The 26,183-nt window shown below is 41.5% G+C and overlaps 1 protein-coding gene across 1 annotated transcript in view; it reads left to right on the top strand.

The window, feature by feature from the left end:
* Nucleotides 1-26,183, top strand: part of PIBF1 (progesterone immunomodulatory binding factor 1) — a 271,604-nt gene that overhangs the window by 86,340 nt on the left and 159,081 nt on the right. The window contains exon 10 of the mRNA XM_075562981.1: nucleotides 12,185-12,283. Within this exon, the coding sequence (XP_075419096.1) occupies nucleotides 12,185-12,283 (99 nt within the window). The remainder of the gene's footprint in view (nucleotides 1-12,184; nucleotides 12,284-26,183) is intronic.

Below are 26,183 nucleotides of genomic sequence, written 5' to 3'. Positions count from 1 at the left end.
CTTCCCTTCTTGGAGTGGTATTGTAATAAAGGATAAGAATGAATTTGTTAGAGTTATTCATTAAGCTCTTGCTCCTGAACAGAATATTGAAATTCAGTTTTTAAATAGCTTTATAATTGCTTGAAAGAGAGAAGGTAGTGGGGTGGGGTAAGAGGAGATGACTTTAAAAGATGCTTTAAGTATAACAATTCGTATTTCTTTAGTCACTTAAGTTTTCCACCATGTCATTATAAATCATCTTGCTCACAATTAGCATCTTCAAAAGTTCCTCAAGAAGAAACTTGAATAGCAGAAACTAGAATATAGGAGTTATATCAAACAGCCATGGTTCTTCAAGCTTATTTGCAAAGGCTAGTTGATTGTACATGATTCGTTACTGTGTGTGAATTTGAACTGTTCCATCAGAGGTTCCATCAGTCATTTTAAGAGGGCACGTGTTTATTGTTTAAATAAGAAAACACAGCTTCATTTGTTACTATCTTATCAGATATTTTTATTATTTTTTAAGTTCTTTAATAAAAATGTCAGAATATTCTTTATTCTCTATTTAGATTATTCTGGACATTGATGACTTTGGATAATACTTTCAGTATCTTGACCTCAAGAAATTACAGTCATAGGTCCAGTAACAACCTATAATATGAAAGTGAAATGTACGTCAGGCCCTTGATGACTAGGGAAATTAACAAGTTACGTCAAGTGAGTCAGAATCAGTACACAGGAAGATATACAGCCTTTTGTCCACAGTTACCTTTTTTCAGCCAACAGCTATTGTTTCTTCCTGTTCCCTCAGCCCCTCCTCCTCAAGGTCCTTTGGTCCCTCTGCTTTATTCCATGGGCCAGGAAGCCCTTCACTCTGCCTCACCATTTTGGCCCTACCCCTCTGCTCTGGCTCGTGGTTCCAGTTCATCAGTTCGGTTTCTCTCTGTCTCTCTGTCTCTCTGTGGCATGAGCTCTGCTGCCTCTGCCACGTCTGACAGGGATCTCACTGGTGTCTGGTATTCTTAGTTGATCACGGATTTCGCTGACTTCCTGCTTCTGAGACGATTCACTCATATCCAGCGGGATGGCAAAATTTACCAATCCCTTCTGATAGTGTTGCACACACCCTCTTTGCCTGGTCTAACCCAGTGGGGATTCCAGTAGTTTAACATCCAGTATCCTGAAAGCTATTTTATTATTTCACTCAGTTAATACTTAAATAAGAACAATAAAAGGTACACAAAACTAGATTATGTCCTTAGAACTAATTTTTAAATATTAATGAAAAATATTAAATAACACCTAACAAAAATAATACAATGGTTTATAGGTTTCCTTACTGCTTCTCGATTGGCACCCTAACTTGTAATATTCTTTGCTTTTATCTGAGCATCATCGTCTGTGTGATTTGTCCTGAACCGTCTTCTCGCTGTAGGAGAGGGAGCCCAGTCCTTTAGACGTAAGACAGTTAGACCAGAGTCTCTGTGTTTGACTTTGTGGAAAGAGGCGACTTCTCTCCTCTGCGTTATTATGTCCGTTTTTGAAGAGCCCCTTTCGGCTAAAGCTTAACCTGTAGCCATTGTTGTGAGAGTATTTTTAGTGCTTTGAACACTTTCAGGAATTGCACAGTTCACTCTTACTGTCATGTGGGAGTTTGGGGCATCGCACAAAGCTGAAACCAATGACAGCATGTCACCCTCTGATTGTTTGGCATTTTTTCTGTATGATTCTATGTTTATTTACTGAAGTAACAAATGCAAGGAAGTAGAAATACAGCACAACATCAAAAGTATAATGACCTTTCTGAAATGAATAAATGCATGTTGTAAGCATAGTTCCATATGGTGTTTTATACAGATGAACTTGACTACCACTGCACAGACGAACGCTCAAAAAGAGTAAGGAATGTAAATTCGTGATTTCCACACTGGGCAGCCACCCAGCTGCCCACCTGAGAGAGAGCTCTGATTGTGTGCCATTTTAGTAACTGGTTTGCCAAACTCAACAAATAATTAGGTTTGGGTTCTGCTGAACTGGTGTGAGCCAGCCGAATCCCCATTGGACCCGCGCAATCATTTGGGCAGAGTCACTAAGACATGGAAAAGCTGCAGATTGGTAATTTCACTTCCCCTTGGTGGGCTTGAACCTTGGACTTTGCAGATAGCTGCCCAACGCTTATCCTCCAGCACCACTGGGCGCCTTGGTAAAGTAGAATATGGCCAGAATAGAAAAGCAGAGTTTGGAGGAATTTTATAGAAGGAATGTGACATGAGTTCTCCTTTTTTTTTTTTTAACAACTGCCCTGCTATGATTATTCTTGAAATTATAGCTGATGAGGATGTGGAGGCAGTGAGACTGACAGGCCTAGGCGACAAGGGAATGAAGAGAAGGCGAGAGGTGAGGTTTAAGAACGTTGAGGGAGTAGAACTGGCAACACTTGCTGACTGACAGGAAATGGCCGTCGGAGAAGCCTCCAGCGTTTTCGGTTTAGAAGTCTGTGGGCGATCAATGATCAGGCGGGGCTATTTGCTCACGGTGGCATAAAAGATTTCTGGAGCTGACCAAGCCCCAAAGTGCTTGCTCCAAACCACAGTTTCTCGTCACCCTTTCTCTGAGCGCCCTGACTTGACTCCCATTGCTCTCGGGGGCCAGCAGTGAGCTCCAGCTGCTGAAGCCCCTCAGCTGCCTTATGCCATTCTCCCGGCGTGCCCCTGCAAATATTTCATCTTTAGACAAGACCACATACGGTGAGACTTTGCTCTAGTTATTGCTCTCACAGTGAACACGTCATAGTTTTAATTTAGAATTTCATATCTGAATGCCGTAAAACCACACTCACTGCCATCAAGTGGATGCCGACTCCTGGTGACCCTGGAGGACCAGGTCGGTCTGCCCCAGGAGCTTCTGAGCTTACGGGAGTAGAAGCCCTCCGTCCTCCCACGGAGTGGCTGGTGCTCTGACCCCTGTTGTGCATCTAGGGTGACACTCAGCAACAACTTCCATGTATTGTGGAGAGAGTTAAATCCGACATTGTATGAGCTGGTAGATTCCCCATCTTGTGAACGGGGAGATAGTTCCAGAGAGGGTATGATTTGCCTGATTGCAAATATTTCCATTACTAAAGCAAATACACGGGACTGCAATGCAATACAAATTTTTATTTTAATGCTCAAAGCTGTGGAGGTTGATACATAGGAGGGGCTTCACAAAGTGGGTGGAAATAACGGAATTTAAAGTTAATGGACTTTTCTCACCAACTTTTTGAAGCCCCTCATATTTCTGGCCAAAGCTGAAATTTCTGTGATCATTCATGTAGAAGAGAAAGTCAGAGATTGCATCTGCTTTCTCCACTTGGGGGCTGAGTACGGATCATGAGCGGTCTGGAAAGGATTTATAAATTTTGTTAATAAGCCTTTATGCTTCTATGAAAAGGTATTTCCAGTATTTAAGTGGCCAAGTGTAGTGCTTGATGCAGAATAGGTAATCCATAACTAATAGTTTGCAAGCATGTTATTGAGATATGAAAATCTAAATGAAAACTATGCTGTCGAATGTTTTGAGCAAGCCTGCCATTCAGATCCCTGTCTTCTGTCGGCTTGTTACGCTGTGGCGGCGTCCAGGCTGCTGTCAGGTTGGAAGTTCTGCCAGCAGCGTTTCAAATAAGCACAGCATTGCCCGTGCTGAGCAAGTTTCAGCAGAGCTTCCAGACTAAGAACAGACCAGGAAGAAGGATTAAGTGACCCAGGAAGAAAGCACGGAAGGTCACTAAAAAGACAAGAAAGAAAGGAAAGTCAAAGTGATGTCAGCAGAGGCTCGGAAACTTGCTTTTGCCTGTAGCATAAGGAAAGCAGATGAAGTTAATGATAAAAAGGGCTACCAGAAAATTGCAAAGGGCTGCTCAAGAAGACAAAGAAAGCATTGTAATGAAATATGCAAAGATCTCAAGGTAGAAAGCCAACTAGGGAAGATACATCGCAAGCCGAAGGAACTGAAGGAAAAACTTACGCAATATGAAAGGATTCTATGGACAAAATATTGAATGATGCAGGAGGCATTAAAGAAGATTAAAGGAATACACAGAGTCTGTGTACTGAATACAATGACTACAGAGTCTGTGTACCACTCAACCATTTCGAGAGGTATAGAATCTGAGCAAGAACCAGTGCTACGAAGGGCAGAAATCCACGCTTCATTACATGCATTTGTGATAAACAGACCTTCACAAATTGATGGAATGTCAATTGAAATGTTCCAACAGTCTCGTGCAGCACTGGACGCCTTCTCTAGTGTATGACAGGAAATCTAGGCGGCAGCTAACTATCTGGCCAGTCAACTGAAAGAGATCCATAATTGGGCCCATAACAACAGAATGCAGAAAATACCGAGCAATATCACTAATATCACATAAAAGTAAAATTTTGCCCATGATAATTCAAAACAGTTGCAGTAGTACATTGACGGAAGCAGAATTCAGTAGCGGTGTGGAATGAGGAGATTGATGACGGGCTAAAAGCCAAAAATGAAAGAAAGATGAACATTTGTACTTTATCGAGTATGCGCAGGCATTTGACTATGTGAATCATAGCAAACTATGTTTAACGGTGTAAATAATAAGAATTCCCGAACAATTAATTTTATTTATATGAAACCTGTATATAGATCAAGTGGCAATCATTTGAGCAGGACCGGGTTTAAAATAGAGAAATGTGTGTCAGAATTGTATCTTTTTACCATACCTACTCAATCTATATGCTGAGAACATCGGAGAAGTTGGAAAAAGATGAAAAAAACACAGTATCAAAAATGAGTAAGTTCATTCATTATCCATATGCAGATGACACAGTCTTGCTGGCTGAGAGTGAAGAGGACTTGAAGCGCTTGCTAATGAAGATCAAAGACGACAGCCTTCCACAGAGAGGACCTTAGCCCCCCCACCCCACCCCCCCCACACACACACATAAGACACGACGTCCCCACACTGACTCACAGTGGTGCAGAAAACAGCACTGGAGACACGGTGCTGGAATTGTGCCCAGTCTCGCATCCCCCAACCCCCCTCCACACACACTGGGGCAAAACACAAAGGTAGCGCAACAGAGAAGAAAGGGGAACAAAGCATCAAAGTCACCCCAAGGAATCCCAAAAATAGACTTCAGACTCACAGGGTAGGGCTTGGCACCTCCTCAGACTTGATCGGAAAACATACATAAGGGTCATCAGGCAGACCTGGAACTATTTATAGGTCCTTTTGTTTTCCTTCATTTTTTTTTTCATGTCTATCTATATAAGATAGGCAAGGTAAACAATCCCAAGGAGAAAACAATGGGCCGACGGTTTGGGGTACAGGGGAGTGGGGGAGGTAGTGGAAAGGGAAGGGGAAGCCAACAAACATAGGGACAAGGAAACAAGAGATCTAAATTCAATGGCAAGGAGGGAATGGAATGCCTGGTGGGGTATGATCAAGGACAGTGTAGCTGAGAGGAATTACTGAGAGCTGAATGAAAGTCGAGCATGATAGTGGGACAGGAGGAAAGTAAAAGGAAATAGAGAAAGAACTAGGAGGCAAAAGACACTTATAGGGGTATAAATATAGGCATGTACATATGTAAATATATTAATATATAACAATAGGGATATAGGGCCTATGTACATATATTTATATGTTAAGTATTAAGGTAGCAGATGGACATTGGGCCTTTACCCATGTATTTCTTCAACTCAAGAACACTTTGTTCTAATAATCTAGCATTCTGTGACGCTCACATTTTTGTACATAATTGCCGAAGACAAAATGGGTGGATAAGCAAATGTGATGAAGAAAGCTGATGGTGCCTGGCTATTAAAAGATATAGCATCTGGGGTCTTAAAGGCTTGATGTTAAATTAAATAAGCTATCATCTATCAGGGAAGCAATATAGCCCACATGGGAAAAGCATGCCAGCCTGTGTGATCATGAGGTTTCGACAGGATCAGGTATCAGGCATCAGAAGACTCAAACAATCATATCAATTCAAAAGGGGTGAGGGAGGGCGGTTGCCGTTGGGACCCAAAGCCCATCGTAGACAATTGAATATCCCCTCCCAGAAGGGTTGCAAGAAAGGGACGAGTCAGCCAGGTTGAAATATAGCACCCACAGAACACACAACATTCCTCTAGTTCTTTAATGCTTCCTCTTCCCCACCGGGGCATCATGGCCCCAGTTCTACCTTACAAATCTGGCTAGACGGGAGCATGTACACTGACTCAGCTTTGATACCAAAGTAGGAAGAAAAACGTTTGGGAAATGATGATGCAACATATGTACATGTGCGCTTGGTATAATTGATGTATGGGTTGTTATAACAGCTGTATGAGCCCCCAATAAAATGATTTATAAAGAAAAAGAAGAGAAATGCAAAAAAAGAGTTTTCATAGTAAGATATGATCTGCCAGAGACGTCTCTGAAGCTTTTGTAAATAGAAATAATGCAAAGAAGAAGTCACTGGTTTGGTGACACTCCTTTCATTCGTAGCAGGGGAAGGGAAGCACTTAGGGACTTGTTTCAAGGTGGAGGGGGCACAAAATCCCTCCGGGACATACTTGACTTGGAATGGACTTGGCTCACTTGGCTCATAGGCAACATAAACAAGAAAGCCTAGCAAGATCAAACCAAATTTAGGCCCTTACAGTGCAGCAAGTTATAGAGAAGCAGTAGGTATTTTAAACTACACTGAGCAGCTATTAAAAGTAAATCAGAATTTTATGAGCAGGTAAAAAAAGTATGAAATTTAGAAAAACTGCCATCTGTCTCAGATATTTATTTATTTTAAATTAATCACTTTATTGGGAACTCTTACAGATATTATAACAATCCACAATTTAGTTAGATCAATCATATATTTACAGTTTCCACCACCATCAATTTCAAAACATTTTCTTCTTGAACTCTTTGATATCAGCTCCTCCCTCTCCCAACCTACCCCCCAGGAACCCTTATTATTTATTATTGTTATTTTCCATATCTTACACCATCCGATGTATTTCCCTAGTCATTGTTATCAGTCCCCCTCCCACTCTTCTATGCCCTCAGGGAATCCTTACTCCCAGTACCGTTTCTGAAGGGTTAACTATCTTGGCTTTCATGTATCGAATGCTCTTAATTATGCAAATGAAGGTGAACCTACATAGGTCTAATAAGATTGTTGAGGAAAGTAAAACAAAGGCCATAATAGTAAGGGGAGAAAATATTAAAGAACTGCAGGATAGTTATGTGTTTCATCAGTGCTATCTGCTCCCTAGATTTATCATCCCTCCATGTGGCCTTTCTGTGTGGGACTGTCTTAATTATCTTACAGGTAGGTTTTGGGTCTCCACTTTGTCCACACTCCTTCTGAGACCTGTTCCTGTTAATACCTTATGGTCAGACAGGCTGGTGTGCTTCTTCCATGTGGACTTTGTTTCTTCCCTGCTAGATGACTGTTCATTTAACTTCAAGCCTTTAAGACCCCTGATGTTATGTTTTTTAATAGCCAGGCACCATCAGCTATGTTCACCACATTTGCTCATGTACCCATTTTGTCTTCGGCAATCATGTTGGGAAGTTGAGTATCATATAATGCACATTATTAGAACAAACCATTCTTGTACTGAGGTAAGATTTAAATAGAGGCCCAAGGACCATCTGCTTCCTTGTTTGTATTTACCTATATATACATACATTGACAAATAAACCTATCTATATATTTGCATATATACATACCTATATTTATACCTATACATATAATTATTACTTTCTTCTTCTTTGCTCTTTTTCGTTTTTCTTTCTTCCTGCTCTCTATCACATTTACACATCATTCACCTCTTAGTAATTCCTTTCAGATACATTTCAATTGATCAAACATGACCAGAAACGCTAAACCCTCCTCATCGCCAGTTTTAGAAACCTAGCTATTCCCCTGTTCCTGTTGTTATTGGTTCACCTCTCACCCCCGACCCCACACACACACCTCCCCTCCCATTCCCCAAGCCCCCTTTGCTGTCTCCTGGGGATTGCTTGTTCTGCCTATCTTATATAGATTGATACCAAAAGAAAACAAAAATAATAATTAAAAAAGAAAGCCCATGTAAATAGTTCCAAGCCTAACTGTTCTCCTGACCCAGAGTAGATGGGTATCTCTCTGTTAAATAGTGGGCAGAAAGAACCTGTTATAATCCACCAGCCCAGTCCCCTTTGCTTCCAGGGTTCCGTGGCCCAGGACCCACCTGCCTTACGGCACTTAGACACTTTTATTCCTCAGTATTCGTGCCCAAGAGTTGCTCCTTCTACCAGTTCCCATTGCCCTAGTGCCCCCTCACCCCATTAGACTTTCAGTGTGACCCCCTTGTGAGTAGCCTCAACCAGTTCAGATAAGGTGCTAAGCACTACTCCCAAGCCAGAAGTCTACAATCGGAATTCCTCAAGGACTCAGCGGCTTTGCTCCCATTCCCTCTTGGTTTGCCCCTATGTACGCAGGGCAGACTGACGCCCTTCCCACACTGTATCTTCAGTGTTGTCCTCTGTAGCGCTGTCTCTGGGGAGGCGACGTCATGTCTGGAGCGGAGGCTGGCCCTGCAGGCCTCTCTGAATGAGCTGCTTCAAGCAGGAACGTTGCCCTCCTGGATTGGCACACCAGAATGAGGTCTACTATCACTCCCTTTCCTGTGGATACATAGACAGTCCACTTCCCTTGGGTGGCTTAGTGCCCTGGTCCCCATTGCCATCTCCCCTCCCCCATCCCCTCTGTAGGCCTTAAAGGCATGTAACAGGGGGTCTGGGGTAGAAAGATGTCTTTCAGCACAGGAGCTATCTGTATCTTTTTTCTTTTATTTATTTTTTATGACATATATATCATATGGTTTGGTCTGGCCTGGCTCATGCCAGAGTATCTGATCCTCAGTGATGGGTTCTTTTTCAGTTGAGTCAGTATTATGCATTTGGCGGCTGAAGAAATGGAGTGAGGGCCACATCTGCCCTCTCTGGCCATACAAAGGAGAAAGAGAATCTGAATTCCACACTTGCCCAAGGCTGAGTGCCTAAATGGCAGAGGTCAGACATGCCTCCACCCTCCATCCTTCTTTACCCTAATTTAACACCAACTTCCCCTCTCCTGGGCTCCCTTTCTTTGCTAGGTTTGATGACTTGAAAATTCATTTCCGTGGCTACTTAGAACCCACAGGCAGTACTCACAAGGATGGGAAGCTAACTGGCTACAAAACATGAAGTAGTTCATTTGACCCCTTCTCCGCCATGCCTTGTTCGATAGGCCAGCAAGCTCACTTGTCTGCCACATGGTTTCCCTTGTACAGTCTCTGCTGCATCTGCCATTTCTGACAGAGAGCTCACTGGCATTTTTCTGGTGACTCTTCTTTCTTGATGGTCACGAGAGACTCTGTCTTCCTGGCCCTGTGATGACTCACATAGACACCCTGTGGAAAGGCAAAATGGACCGATCCCCTCCATTTGTGTTTCATACACCCAATTTGTATGATCCCACCCAATCTTTTGGTGGGCATTACAAAGGCATGGGTAGAAGAGTTATACCAGGTAATTTTCCTTCACCACAGTGGCTTAAATATTTCTCTTTCCATAATTTGAGTTATATTCTTAACTACTTTATGAGTCATTTTCACATCTATTAAATAAAGATGAAAAAATTCTCCTTGACCATCCAATTCAAGTAGAAGCTTTGAAAACTCTAGCAAGTTCAACCAACAGTGTTCTTAAAAGCTTATGTCTCCCCCCACCCCCACCCCCAACTCTCATGATCCGAATTCTACCTTGCAAGTCTGGGTAGAGCAGAGGTTGTACACTGGTGCAGTAGGAGCTGGAGGCACAGGGAATCCAGGGCGGATAATACATTTAGGACCAGAGACGTGAGGGGAGATCCTGGAAGGGTAGAGGGTGAGTGGGTTGGAAAGAGGGAACCGATTACAAGGATCTACATGTGACCTCCTCCCTGGGGGACGGACAACAGTAATATTGGTCGTTTGGCCACCTCCTGACACCCTTGTCTATCATTACCGTTACATTTGATTATGCACTCAGTGTAGACTTAAACATGGAGCTTCATTAGCTTGTACATGCTACAGAAAGCTTCTGACAGCTTTTGAAGTTTCTCTTTTGGAAAACAGTGACTTCCTGCTCCCTGTTCTATAATGGTGTTTGTCTTCCATGTTCTAATGCAGTTAACATTCTGAAACGGGCACTTTGTTCGTGTTAGGGCAGCTATTGCTTTATCTGTGGTAGGACTGCGGTCCAGCTGGTGTTTTATCCAATAAGTCTTAATTTTGAAAGAGCATGTTACGCAAGATGAGTGTAACATAAGAAATGCATGTATAACATAACTACAAAATTATTTCAAGGTTTTTTTTATTTAGCATCTATGAAGGGGCATCAAGAACTTCATGAAAAAAAATGTATGGTCTTTCCATTCTTTTTCCCCTGATTCTTAAAAAAACCACCTTGTGTTTGTCTGCAAAATGATCACTTAATAAAACTCTTATAATATCTGGACTGACCTAGGAGATCGCCTGTGAAACCAGAGGAATCTTAAGAGAAGTAGCCTAGCATGATGATGGGCATGAACTCTGGGGCCAGACTGTAATCTTAGCCTCATACTTAACCTCTGTTTCAGACTTCTCATTTGTAAAATGGTGGTGATAGTACAGCCAACGCCTTCTGGGATTGTTGTGAGCATTGAATGAGTTATTATCTATAAAGTGGGAGACTAGTTCCCAATACATGGTGAGCACTTTGTATATGTTTCCTGTCACTACTACAGTCTGTAGAAAAATTCTGTTTGTATGTCTCAGCAATAAACGTAAAACCTTAAGTCAGTTGATGGACTGTTGCTTCTTGTTGGCCGGTGGAGGTTATGAATAGGGACGTAAGGTAGTGCCTGGTAAGGACAGTGTGGTTTACATAGACGCTTAATCTTACCAGCAAGCACATGCGGGGGCGGGGGTGGCTCTCTTGGTAAGAAGCCTCAGCTTCTAGCACATTCTACCGTCCATTTGCATTGTCTTTTGCTGAATTGCCTGTTCTTGTCATCTTTCATGTCTCTTCCTTTTTGAATATTTTCTCTGTTCATTTTCTTCCTCTGGTTAAAAATAATTCCCTTTTTATGGCCATAGAATTTTGTTTATGTCTCAACACAGCACCTTATAGTTAGCGAGGCGATTTAGATAGTGGCCTGGTGAACGGACTAACCCCACTCATACGGGGCTCTTTCGATACGTACCGTACATGTGTCTCCAAAATAAAGTCGAAATTTTAAATTTTTGTGAGGGTTTGGCTCTTCCGTCTCAAAATTTTGCCGAGCCCTGGGCTAGAACACAGTAGGTTAGCTCCCTGGTCCCATCCTTCCTAGATCGCTACATGTATGTGGAGCCTCATCTCAGCTGCACTTCATGTGGCCTCTCGATGAGTCCGACGTGGAAGCTCATCAGCTGCACGCCTGCCTCTCACTCACCATTTCCCACAGCAGCCCCTAGGGTTTCCATGTCCATGGTCTCAACTGTTTGCTTGCCTGTATTTCAAAATTAATCCCATTGTGATTCACCTCTCTTTTATTTTAACTTAAAATACTTTATAGAATATTAAGAACTAAACCTCAGTTTTCTTGTGACTAATATGTAATTATACCTGCTCTATAGAGTGATAGTAAGGAATCAATTAACTACTGTATATACAACTGCTGGAGCCGTGGTGACATAGTGGTTATATGTTGGGCTGCTCACCAGTGGATACGGTAGGTCTGCAGTTCAAAACCACCAGCCACTTCTTGGGCGAACGATGAGAGGCTTTCTTTTCCTGTAAGCCGTGGCAGTCTTGAATATTCTCAAGGGCAGTTCTACCCTGTCCTGTAGGGTCTCTGTGGGTTAGACTCAACTCCACAGCCATGAGTTTGGTTTGGTTTTATAAACAACTGCTTAGCCTGCCCTTTAACACCCACGTCAAGAAAAATTACATGATATGGAGAGATCAACATGTTTACACCTACGCTGTTAAGTGCTAACTCGTCAGGCCAGGCACACTAATAAAGTATACATTGTGACGTATCAAGTTCTTGTGCGTTCTTAAGTCAGAGCAATATGACCCACCTCTTAGGAATGGCAGTTAGGAATCTTGAAAAGCTGCAAATGTGTGTGCTGGAAATAACTGCGGTGTTTATTTCAATATTAGAAATCTCCGAGAAGCTAGAGATAATGCCGTGGCTGAAAAGGACCGAGCAGTGATGGGCGAAAAGGATGCTTTAGAAAAACATGACCAGCTTTTGGACAGGTAAGAATCATGAGATCGGACGTTTAAAAGTCTTAAGCTTTATTGAGTAACTTTTTCTTACCAAACAAAAGTATTTTCAAGAAAGAAAGATGTATCTATATTTTCAATGTAAGAATGAGTTGCACGCCCTATGTTTAACGTGTTGTAACTTGCTATCTTGGAAACAAGGTACAGGATAGTGCTATCATCTTAGAGGGTTTTCTTGAACTCTCTCCCGTCTCAACTCTGCTCCCTCCAGAAGCAACCATGTTCTGATTTCCTGTCGCCGTAGCTTAGTTTCCTAATCGTGGACGCGTACAGATACACTCTTTCCTGCCTTACTTCTTTCCTCCGGCTGAGTCACTCCTCCTCATGGCGGAAGAGATCTGTGAGTATGCCCATGTACTCATCCGCCTGTTGATGGGCTATGTGGCTTGCTTCATTGTGGCGCTATTGTGGTGAAAGTTGTTCTGAACACTCTTTTTATGTGCCCGTGTGTTTTTATTCTCCTCTGTGGACAGATTGAAGTGGAAGTGTTTGTAGGGCAGATAAAGTGCGTTAGCCAACAAGCAGTGGTCAACATGGTGGCACCATTTAGCAGTTCCTTTGCAGTATTGGAAAGTGGGCAGAGCGCACTTCTACCCTGTTCTATAGAGTTGCTGTGGAAATCAACTCAATGCAGTGAGTTTGTTTTGATGTGGGGCTCATTTTGTTGTTGTTGTTGGAAGACTCTGTGTTGTAGTGCCCATGCACTGAACATAAGGGAAGAAAGATGTCTTCATCAAGAGAAAACAGAATTTTTAAGCCCACTGCATATACTCATGTATAAACCGGGGGTTTTAATCATTTTATTGGGGGCTCATACAACTCTTATCACAATCCACACATACATCCATCTGTGTCAAGCACATTTGTGCATTTATTGCTCTCATCATTCTCAAAACATTTGCTTTCTACTGGAGCTCTTGGTGTCACCTCCTCATTTCCCCCTCCCTCCCCATCCCCCCTGCCTCATAAACCTTGATAATTAGTAAATTATTATTTGTCATGTCTTGCACTGTCCAACATCTCCCTTCACCCACTTTTCTGTTGACCATCCCCCAGAGAGGGGGTTGTATGTAGATCCTTGTAATCGGTGCCCCCTTTCTACCCACACCTTCCCACCACCCTCCGGGTATCACCATTCTCACCACTGGTCCTGAAGGGATCATCTGGATTCCCTGTGTTTCCAGTTCCAATCTGTACCAGTGTACATCCTCTGGTCTACTCGGACTTGTAAGGTAGAATTGGGTTCATGTTAGTTGAGGGGAGGAAGCATTACAGAACTAGAGGAAGGTTGTATGTTTCATTGTTGCTACACTGTACCATGACTGGCTCGTCTCCTACCCACATCCCTTCTGTTGCCTACAGATGGACTTTGGGTCCCCACTCCACACTCCTCCTCATTCACAATGATAAGATTTTTTGTTCTTTGATGCCTGATACCTCAGCCCATTGACACCTTGTGATCACACCTGGCATGCTTCTTCCATATGGGCTTTGTTGCTTCTGAGCTAGATGGCGCTTGTTTGCCTTCAAGCCTTTAAGACCCTAGATGTTATAGCTTTTGATAGCCGGACACCATCAGCTTTCTTCACTATATTTGCTTATACACCCACTTTGACTTCAGCGATCGTGTGGGGAAGGTGAGCATCATGGAATGCCAGTTTAGAACAAAGTGTTCTTGCATTGAGGGAGTACTTGAGTGGAAGCCCAATGTCCATCTGCTACCTTAATACTAAACCTATAAATATATGCACATAGATCTATTTCTCCACCCTCCTATATATATTTACATGTGTACATGCCTGTATTTAGACCCCTATAAATGCCCTTTGCCTCCTAGTTCTTTCCTCTATTTCTCTTGTCCCACTGTCAAACTCATTTGGATTTCAGTAATTCCTCTCAGTTATATTGCCCTTGATCAAGCCCTACTAGGCCTCTTACACCCTCCTCACCACTGATTTTGGATCACTTGTTGTTCCCTTGTCCCTGGGTTTGTTAACACCACTTCCTTTCCCCCACCTCCTCCTCTCACATGCCCCCCTCAGAACCGTCAGCTCTGTTGTTTTCTCCTCCAGATTGTTTATCCAGCCTGTCTTATCTAGATAGATCTGCAGAGATAATAATATGCACAAAACATGACAGAGCAGAAGAAAACAACAAAAGAAAACAACAACAACAAACCAATGACACAAAAAAAGAAAAACCCGTAAATAGTTCAAGGTCTGTTTGTTGACCTGCTGTAAGAGTGTTTTCCAGTAGAGGCTGATGGGATGCCACACTCTGGCCCCCAAGTCCACTTTTAGTACTCCCTCAGGACTTCCTTGCTCTGCTCCTCTTGCTGTTCTGTTGCACACCCTTAGTGTTTTGCCTCGGTGTGGTGGGGTCAGATCGGGTGCAATTCACACACTGTGTTTCCAAGTTTGTCCCCTCTAGGGTTGAGGTCAGTGAGGGATCGAGTGTCTCATAGTGCGGCTGGCCATATGTAAGCTGAATTTTTCAGCACATTGTTAATGCAGTTTTTGTGGTAAAATTAGGTGCCAATATTCAGATCGGCATATACTCGTATATGTATATATAGTATATTAAAAGAAAAACTACTGAGGAGTCTTAAGGTAAATGTCATCACGTCATCATGAAACTCCCTAAATTTTCTCCACTTTGCTTGTATGCTGAGTAAATGAAAGTGTTACTTTTTAAAAATAAACCACAGCTTTTAGGTTTACTTACCTCATTTTAAGTTTCCACAGAAGAGGTGAGTAAACATAGAATTTCCATACCCTACCTCTCCCATCTCATCCAGATTCCCCTAGTGTTAACATCTCGTATGTATGTGGTACATTTGTTGCCATTGGTAGCCAGTATTGCTGCACTGTTTGTACCTGAACTCAGTCGTTTGTGTTAGGGTACATATGAGGTTAATGCTTCGTGTTGTGTAGTTCTAATGATTTTGACAAATGGGTAATATGTATCAACCATTTTAATGTTATACATGCTAGGATACAAATTTATGTAAAATTGTTTCACTACTAAACTATTCATCCCTCATCCTACTGGAAAGCTTTAGCAACTCTTCTTTTTCCTGCCGCTGCAGTTTGGCCTTTCCCGGAATGCCACGTAATTGGCATCGCATGCTCCGTAGCACTTCCAAGCTGGCTTCCTTTACCCAGCAGGATGCATTTAATGCGCATCTATGCCCTGCATGCTTTGATGGTTTATTTCCTTTCATTGATGAGTAATATTCCATGTTTGGATATTTCATATTTTGTTTATCCATTTACCTCTGAAAGATTTGAATTTTTGACAATTATGAATAAATAAACATTCACGAGTAAGTTTTTGAATGGACATAAATTTCCAGTGCCTTTGGATAAAAGCCCAATATACACTTGCTAGCTGGCATTTTTATGAATATGTTTAACTTTGTAAGAAATTGCCAGACTATCTTCCAGAGTGGCCGTGTCCAACCAGCAGAAGGAGAACTCTTTTCTTTTTTTTTTTTAACAATTTATTAGGGCCTTATACAACTCTTATCACAGTTCATACATATACATACATCAATTGTATAAAGCACATCTGTATATTCTTTGCCCTAATCATTTTTTTTCTCCTCTTTTCTTTTTTTACATTTTATTAGGGACTCATACAACTCTTATCACAATCCATACATATACATACATCAATTGTATAAAGCACATCTGCACATTCTTTGCCCTAATCATTTTTTTCTCCTCTTTTCTTTTTTTACATTTTATTAGGGACTCATACAACTCTGATCACAATCCATACATATACATACATCAATTGTATAAAGCACATCCGTACATTCCCTGCCCCAATCATTCTCAAAGCATTTGCTCTCCACTTAAGCCCTTTGCATCAGGTCCTCTTTTTTTTTCCCCTCCCTCCCCGCTCCCCCTCCCCTCAAGTGCCCTTGGTAATTTATACATCATTATGTTGTCAGAAGGAGAACTCTTGCAGCTTCACATCCTCACCAGAATTTGATGGTGGCATTGTGTTTTGTTTTAGCAGTTAATGCCCTCAACTGCTAATCAAAAGGTTAGAGGTTAGATCCACCCAGGGAAGGACTTCTTGAAAGGAAGACGTCTGCTTCTTAAAACAAGTCTTTGAGAATTGTGGAGCACAGTTCTACTTTGCACACATGGGCCACCATGAGTCAAAGTCATGAGGCAACGGCAGCAAGTTTTTCTACTGGCTATTAAGTAGTATCTCATTGCTCTAATCTGTAATTTACTAATGACATGATATTGAGTTTATTTGCATCTCTGTTTCCTCTCTGGTGCGTGCTATCTATTTAGATCCTTTGTCCCGTTTATAATTGGGTTGATTGTTTTCTTATACTTCTTTTTATTTTGCATACAAGTCCTTTATCGGATAATGTGATTTGCAAAGATTTGCTCCCACTTAGCGGCTGTCTTTTTAACCTGGGAAATTTCTCCTCTGACCTTGTAGGTCACTAACAAGTCAGAATCGTCCCAATACCACTAGGTTTTCAAATATTAGTAAACTTTTGAAATTAAGTTCCTGAAAGCAAAGGATAACCAAAGTAATGACTCCTAAGAGATTTGGTCATAAACAAAGGTCACAGCAACCATTTAGGCGGGATGTGCAAGGCCGTTTCCTTGGTAACTTTCTGGAGGGCCAAAGAACAAGAGCATCTGCTTATTAGAAGAGTGTTTTGAGAGAGATAGCTAAAACTTTTGCCAAAAATGCTCGAGAGAGGTTCTGGAGATATGGTCTTGAGCAATGAAGCCGGCTCATTACTCTCGCCAAACAAGGACAATTTTGTGAGAGTCGCGATGAAAAATTATTAGCCATCTGTCTTTCCATGCCTGGTTTGGCCTCTTCTGATTTATTTTTGTTTTCTAATTTTAAAAAATGTTTTTAAGTATTTAAAGGGCACCTATTTTTCTCCCTCAGTTAATAATATTAAAAAACACTGGATTGGCATGATTAAATTCCTAGGACACTTAATTCTTTAGGAATGGCCTAAAAGTCTGTAATCATCTCTTACAAAAGTGTTTGATCTTGAAGGAACTTATGTTGAGAAATAAAATGTATATTCTTTAGTGTTATCTTTTAGTTGCACTTTTCCATGAACTTTTTGAAGTCCCCTTATAAAACTAAAATGTTACACAAAGCTTCATACAATTTACTGATTGTCAGAATCTTTTAGAATGACTCAAACTGTTATACTTTCGTATTCACAACTTTTTAAATCTAACCTATGAAAAAAATGTAATAAAGGCAATATTTAAAAAGCCATTTTTGTAATTAGAAAGTATGTTAATTCTGTGGTTATTAGTATAAACTGAATTTATAATCCAGCTGTTTTTATTTAGGTACCTAAAATGCCATTTAATTTTTTATTTTTCAGTATATAAAACCCATACATTTATAAATCTATATGATATCCATATAATCTATAAGAGATCCATAATGTGTCCATTTCAAAGAGGACAAAACAACAGAATATGGTAATTATCTAACAATATTATTAATATCACGTGCAAATAAAATTTTGCTGAAGATAATTCAAAGCTGGTTGTAGCAGTGCAACAGGGAGCCACCAAAAATTGAAGCTGGATTTGGAAGAGACCCCAGGATGAAGGATATCACTATTGATGTCAGCTATACAAGGAGGTACCCCCCCAAAAATGATGTTCATTTGTTTTGTTTTGTTTTGTTTTGTTTTTCTGTGAAGAGGAGAGTGCATTTGGAGTTAATTCCAGCAGGTCAGACTGTTAAGCTTTCTATTTAGAGGTTCTGAAAAGATTGCATGACAGTGTGCTATAAAAAAGGCCTGATTTGTGGCAGACAGGAGACTAGTTTTTGCCACCATGACAACGCACCTGCTCATGCAGCCATCTCAGTGCTCCAGTTTTGGGCAAAAAACAGCGTGCCTCTCTTGCCACACCCACCTAACTCACTTGACCACTCCGTTTGACTTCTTTTTGTTTCCACAAATAAAGAGAAACATGAAAGGACAGCGATTGGACATGTAGAAGAGGTGAAGAAAAAAACAAAGGAGGTGCCGTCAGCCATCCAAACAAATGGATTTGAACAATGTTTCTAAGAATGGAATCACAGATTTGACAAATGTATTAAGTGTACTGGAGAGTACTTTCAAGGTGATATGGTTGCTTCATAAAAAAATTTGAATACATAGCTTTGAAAAAAATCCGTTTGGGGATTTTTTGGGGGGAGGGGAGGGATATCTTGGCTGCAAACAGAGCATAGCAGATGTTCTATCTGTGTTTTATTGAGTCTGCAAAGGCATTTGACTGTACAGATCATAGCAAACTATGCAAAAAATGAGAATTCCAGAACACTTACCGGTAATTGTGCTCATGCAGAGCCTGTAAACAAACGAACAGGCAACCATTCAAACAGAAGGGAATGCTCACGGCTTAAAATCAGGACTGATGTGTGTTGAGGTTGTGTCCTTTTGCCATATATTTGCTGAGCAAATAAGCTGAAAAGCTAGATTATATCAAAAAGAACAAGGCATCAGGTTTGAGGAAGGCTTCTTAACAGCCTGCTGTTCAAGTGGCCCAACCTTACTTGCTGAAAGCGAAGAGGACTTGAAACACTTACTGCATTGATAACAATTCAATGTAAAGCAAACTAAAATCCTCACAGCTAGACCAATAGACAACATCTTAATAATCCGGGAGAAAATGGAAGTTGGCAAAGATTTCATTTTACCTAGATCCACAGTCAGTGTTCATGGAAGTAGCAGGTAAGAAATCAAACAAATGTATTACGTTGGACAAATATGCTGCACCAAGGATGTCACTCTGATGACTAAGGTGACCTGACCCAAACCGTGGTATTTTCTGTCACCTCACACGTATGCGAAACCTGGACAGTGGAGAAGGAGATGCGTGTGAATTGTGGTGTTGAAGCAGCATGTTGAAATGGGCTATCCACTGCCAGAAGCACATAGAAACGTGTCTTGGAGGAAGTACAGCCAAACGCTCAACAGAAGCAAGGATGGTGATTCTTCTTCTCACATCACTTTGAACATATCATCAGGAGGAACCAGTTGCTGGGAAAGGACTCCACGCCTGGTCATAGCAGAGAGTCAGGAAAAAGAAAGACCCGTGAGACAGAGTGACGCTCGACCACAGCGCTGGGCATTGCTTCGTCTGTTGTGCAGAGCCTGGCTTTGAGCTGGACCCCACTTGATGGCATCTAATAACAAGATCCCCGCTAAGGAGTCACTTAGTTTGACCTTTTGCTAATGTTGTATTTTAGTTGATTTTTGCTTTTTAGAAAATACTGTGTTTTGGTGAAAGCTTACACAGTAAATTAGGTTCCTGCTTAAAATTCTGTTTATAAATGGTATAGAGAATGTCAGCATTCTCATTTTGTCCGTTCTGATTGCACCATTTTCTACTTTTCCTTCTTCACTCCTCAGCTTTGCTTCTGATCTTTGCTGTGAAATAAATGCTGACCATTTGGTCTTATATCAGTCTTTTTTTTAAACGAACACAGTACTCAAGGGTGATAATGCTTATGAGGAAAACATTTTTAAAACTTTCATTGTGATGTAGATCAAGGTTTATAGCGCAGATCATGGGTTTTACGTTCAACAATCTAGACACACTTTGTTTCAACTCATGCTTGTCCCGCTCCCGCTTTGCCTTTCCTTTTCTCCGTTTCTAGTCTTCTGTCCTCGGGTAAAGGTTTCCCTTTTGATCTTAAGTTGTTGATTTTTTTTTTAACATGGGGGTTAGTTCAGTTCCTGAAATGAAGGTTCTTAAAAACTAAAGATCATAGTTTTTTTTGTTTGTTTGTTTGTTTGGGTTTGGTTTGGTATGGTTGCGTTTTTTTTGGGGGGGGAGACGCGAGGGGAGGTCAACTCACCAGTCTCTACCCAACCAATAAGCATGGTCTCTTTTATGATTTTGAGATCTTTTCAATAGTTTTCTCCTTCTCTGTCCCAGGACCTTCTAATGTGATCTTTTAGAGAGTAACTGGTTGTGGTAAACAGGCGCCATCTAGCTCTTGTGATCTCACAGACACGGAGACTAATATGTGTGTAGTCCTTTCTCATTGGACGGACTGTTTCCATCACTCTTTTGATTTTTATCAATCTTCATTTTCCCAGGTGGGGACAGACCAGTAGGTGCATCTTAGATGGCTGCTCCTGAGTTGTAAGATCCCAGAGGATTATTTCTCAAACGAAGAAAACTTCAACTTTACAAACTACACTTAAGCCAGTTGACTTGAATTTTCCCTGGAGTCTAAGGTCCTAAGCCTTCTGACTCAGGAACCCAATCACTTGAAGTATTTGGGTATATCTAAAAAATATCCCAAACTATTTCCCTGATATGCTGTGTTACAGAAAAACCTGTAAGATCTAGAACATGAAGGGACGGCTTTGGTTTTCAGATCCAGCATGTTTTCTACCTTAGTGTGCAATCTTACCACTTTTCGATTGCTTCTTTTTGAGGAAAGTTTTCTCTCACTTACAGGCTTCTGCCTTATACAAGTTAGAACTTTCACAGACCGTATGATACATTCCCAGTACATAACTACATGTATACACATATGTCTATAAAAACACCTATACATGCGCACATAAGTACACACATATATCTACCTGTACAGTACATTCACATAAATAACATGCACGTTAACCAGTTTTCCAGTGGTGCCCTTCCCCCATGAGGTGTGTGTGCTGTGTAAGTGTGCTGTGCTCAATTTTTTACAACATGGAAAATAAGTCAGCATAACATGCTGATGGACATACTACAAAGAGTAAGAACTGGTTAGGAAAAAATGTATGACACACAGGTTGTTTGTGTAAAATATGATACAAATATATACACACATACCTAACTATGCAAACACACATTTTTCATAGTTACTGTTCTTGAAAAATTGTGTATGTTCTATAGCATTTACTATTGGCAAATAGTACCAACTTCTGTAGGTATCATTTTGGGTCAACTACTGATTACTTTTTGACTTGTTTAGCATGTTGTAATTGTGCACAGTAACTCTTCATTGATTGTTCTAGCCCCTCTCGACTTCATCTTCTGCCTAAACCTTCGTTCTTCCTCCCATAGTTTTGCATTCTCCCTGAAAGTGTTTGTTTAGATGCTTGAACGAGAGGGCTGGTGACTCACGTTTTCTTCCTTTACCATTCCCATCCCCGGTTACTTAAACCACAGCACTGATTTGATACTACCGTGTATCAACAAGAAATGCCTGGCGATCTTTTTTAAAGCCTGTGCATCACAACAGTCTGATCCCATTATGCATTGCCTTGATATGAATCAGGGGTCGACTTGGAGGCAGTGAACAATATTTAACAATAACACAGGAACGATAACAGTAACGTGCCAGGTGCTGTGCTAGGTGCATGTCTAAAAGGGGATTTCAAAAACAGTTCATGAAAAAATGGAATTGAAAGATAATGGAATTTGTCCAGGAACTGTTTAAAGCCCCCATGTACATTCACAAATACATTTGAGATGGCCCCTGCCTTTATAGAGCTAAGAGTCAATTGAGGGGGAAGGGGACAGAAAGTAAACAAATAAACAGTTACTTATATGATTGTGTCCTTTTAGGGTTGTTGAACTAGATTACTTGAGAAAGAATAGTGTGGCACCATATCCTTTAATAAGGTGGTCAAAAAGGGCCTCTTTGGCACTTAAGCTTAACCTATTGACTCTGCCTCCTGAATATACCAAATCATTTTCCTCTTCTCAATCTCAGGGGCCCCTGCTTCAGTGTCCAGTGTTTACCTTCTCTGGTGTGGACTATTATTAAGAGTCAGAACTGTCTCTCCACTTCTAGTTTAAGCCCCTGTTTTATCAGGGTAATTTTCAAAATCATTCATTCTTTCTGGGAAGTCAGAAATATAATCATTTGATAGAATGCCATCCAGACTACACAACTTATTTTCAAAGCCGTTCCCACCCATGCGGCCTATCCTTCCAGAGTCACACCTTCCTGGTAACCTTCCCTTCTCCTGCCGCCGCTCACTTGTTCTCTCCGTGGCACTCTCCGTCTCTCCTCTGTGGCTTTTTGTGCATCCTTGGCTCTATTGAGACAAACTTTTCTCTTCATATCGGACCATTTATCTGCTTTTTGAAGAATTAAGGCCATGATCATTCTTTTATAAAGCCTTTAACTCCCTCTCAGAAATAGTTAATGCTCCTCTCTCTGTTTTCCAGCACTATAGTGTGATTATATATTTATTTACAGATCTCTCCCTCTGTGGTTCGTGGAGCTCAAAGACATTATCTTTCCCATCTTTGCTTCCCTAGTCCTGTCTGGTTTGTCTTTTCAGATGAGTAAATCTCAATAAATATTTATCATTTTCAATGGACCAGAGTTTTCTATTGTGAATACAATTAAAATACTGGAAAGAATACTCAGGACTTTTAGACTCTAAAGGAGCAAGGTCAGCAGATCCAACACCACCAGCTGCTCCTCAGAAGAAAGATGAGGCTCTCTATTCCCATAAAGAGTGTGTCTTGGAACCCACACGGGCAGTTCTGCCATGTCTGACCTGTAGGGGCCCTGAATTGGAGTTGACTTGATGGCAGTGAGTTTGTTTTTGTTTTCCTTTGGTCAGATTCTCAAGCTTCTCTGCAGTTCATTACACGAGTGGTTCCCAAATCAAAGTATTTTCAGTCGCCTGAAGCGCTTGATTTTTGTTTTGTTCTGTTCTGTTTTGCTGTGTGTTTTAGAAAACGTGTCTCTTTGCACACCTCCATTCCTAGTAAGTTAAGTCTCCACAAAGAGGCCTCGGGAATGTGTGCTTCCTGCAAAATGCCCTTCGTACCCCCTTTCCTCAAAGTGTTTGGCGAGCACTGCACCCCAACAGCCTCTGTGAGCACTTGGCGGGTTGTGAGTTGGGGTCATCTCTCGCGGCGCCCTTCGTGGCGTCCTTGCAGCAATGGGAGCCTCTTCTCTCACACTTGGATCTGCTTTTCATTCCATTCTTGTGCTATCCTGAAAAATCTCGTTTTCCAATGGATCCTCTCTTTCTTTAGCACTCCAAGGTTTGGATAGACTTGAGGAAATGAACACAGGAAAAATCACTGGGTGTCTTGTTCAAACATTTCTATCCAAATAAGCACCATAGGTCTACAATTCAACAAATGTCTTCATTCTCCGAAAGGCTAGAGAGAAGGAATTCCACGAACGGTACCAGCAGAAGCGGAGTGCAACCCGCCATGACCATTCCAAAACAGTCGTAACCAGGTGCGGTTGAGAAATAGAGGCGGTGAAAACTGGAAGCCACCATTGGTTAACTATTAACCTTATCAAACTACTTTTGCTTCTCTTTTTTTAAGTATTTACTTGACCTCTAGAGGAGAATGCCAATGATAGAAAGTGTCCTGATATCAGCAAACCATTCATCAAGATTAAAAACATATTTGTAGAAAATATGAAAGAATTACCTCGGTAATCAGATGATACATTTTAAGGAAGCAAGTTAGAAACTTCCAGCCTTTTGACCTGACTTTGAACCACCTTTGGTTACATCCCTTGGGTCAGACCTGCACCTCACCAGGACTCCATTTCCCTGACGGCAGAGGGGTACAGGGGCTCTGTACCAATTTCCGGTGCAAACAATACACTTTTGAATGGAGTGCCTTTTAGTCCCTGTTCCCAGTAATTAATAGAAAACTGACACGTGGCGGAGCCCTGGCGGGCTGCTAACCCGAGGCCAGCAGTTGGACGCCCACAGTCCTCCTGGGGAATGAGGTTTCTTGCTCCCGTAGACGCACATGCTCCCAGGGACCCGCAATGGGCAGTTCTGCTCTGTCCACAGGGTCTCTCTGAGTCACAGTGGACTCGGTGGCACAATAATTTAATTGGAAGTCAGCTGGCTTTGATGTAAAATCGTAGTCTGGAAATGTTAACCTATGGTTTAAGGAAGAATTTAACATTAATTAGTCTCTGACTTGCTAAATTCTGATTATAGGAGACTTCTAAAAATAACAGTGTAAAGAATATTGGTCAAATATGGCAGGGCAGTGAATTATTTAACACTAGAATTGTGGGAAGCATCATTTTGATGCATGTTGATTTCCTCAATGAAAATTACAGAAACCGTTTACATTTACCTCCTACCATGTATACTGAATTTTATTCATTTAAGGAGACAAATATATATCCAAATTCATTGTTTTCAAAGCTTCTAATCCCAAAATTCTCTGTGTGGTATACCTATCTCTACAGATAAATATCAATTTGACGTGAATGCAAATTGAATATTCATCCCAATAAACCAATTCCAAAATAATGAAAGCATTATTTCAGTAGTAAATATAAGCATAGTCAAAAAGTACTTAGAAAGTAAACATCAAATGTTAAGACAGACAATGCAGTGAAGATTGTCATACTGACCCACCCAACCGACCCTTAAAATCCAACAAACCCAATCTCTCAATTGTTGTGTGTTAGTCTGGGTAGACCAGAGAAACAAATTCATAGACACTCATATGTTTATAAGAAAGAGCTTTAAACTGCATACAAGAGCAATTGAATCTTGAGAACACATCCCAATCCAGATCAAGTCCTTAAGTCTGATATTAGCCCATATGTCCGATACCAATCTATAAATTCTTCTTCACACTCACTAACATATGCAATGACACCAAATGCAGGAAGATCACAGGCCAGTGAGTGGGAAGTCTTGTGGATCCAGTGGCGGTAGAGGCATCTCAGCACTGGTAGGGGTCTCCATGTGGCTTCTTCAGCTCCAGAGCTCTAGCGGAGCTACATGTGTCTTGTGAGCAAGCATACCTCACAAGGAGTGAGTGTGTGTCCTGCCTCCAGTGATCTGTTTATCTCCTTAGCGCCTCCAATTGAGGTCATCAAGCTGCGACCTGATTGACAGGCTAAACTCCACCCCTTCACTCTGTAAGTTTCAAATTGACAGCAGATTGCCATATATACTCGAGTAGAAGCTGACCCAAATATCAGCCAAGGCACCTAATTTTACCACGAAAACTGTATTGAAAATGTGCTGAGAAGCTCAGCTTATACACGAGCATATACAGTATGTAACTACCACATTTGTAAAATGTTAAATTTTATATAAATATGTAGTACCACATAGCTTCATTTATAAGTTAACCATATATAATTATGTTGCTTTAAAAGAAAATGTGTGGTTTTTGTTCATGTGTCAATTTGACGTGTGTCTGTAGAGATGGGCATATAACAAATGTCTGTGAACGTAGCGTCAATGTGGCTCTTCTAGCCATATCCTTTGTTATTCCCACCAACCAACGTTTTCCTCCAGGCGGGTGTGGGTGAGAGGGTAGAGAAGACACTGTTTGAGTTGTATCATTCAGCTGTGGGCCATTGCGAGGATTAGTTGTGATTGCCACCGTGCTGGGTATAAATTGAGCCCTCTCAGAACCAGGAAGGAGGATCTCCTTACCAGCTAGAGGAAAGAACCTGAATGGAGCACATCACTGGGCGTCAGGCCCTGTGCGTTGAGCCTCCTGGATCCAGGAGACAGCTCTGACATCAGAGCAGGGGGAACAGCGCCAAGAGATGCAGCAATTGACTTCTCAGCCCACAGGGCAAATAAAGCTGAGTGCTTTTGAGGCGAATGCTGGCTTGTGGAGTGGAGTGCTTCTGGGAACGTAATTGGGGACCTGGATTTGCTGACCTATAGAGTTTGAACCTTTGAATTGAGGCTTGCCTGGAGCAACATGTGCCATTGCACTTTGAGCATTTATTGGCAGCCCCACAAGAGCTTTGTAACATTGTCCAAAGAAGGCAGCGGTCAGGCCAAGAGGCTGAGGGCCAGAGAGAGCCTGTCCTCGGGCATAGCAGAGAAGAAACTGCCCTGACTGAACAACTGTACCCT

The sequence above is a fragment of the Tenrec ecaudatus genome, chromosome 11, assembly GCF_050624435.1.
Source record: "Tenrec ecaudatus isolate mTenEca1 chromosome 11, mTenEca1.hap1, whole genome shotgun sequence".
NCBI classification, from domain to species: Eukaryota; Metazoa; Chordata; class Mammalia; order Afrosoricida; family Tenrecidae; genus Tenrec; species Tenrec ecaudatus.
The sequence above is the reverse complement of the archived record's forward strand: the minus strand, read 5'-3'. Positions and strand labels throughout refer to the sequence as shown.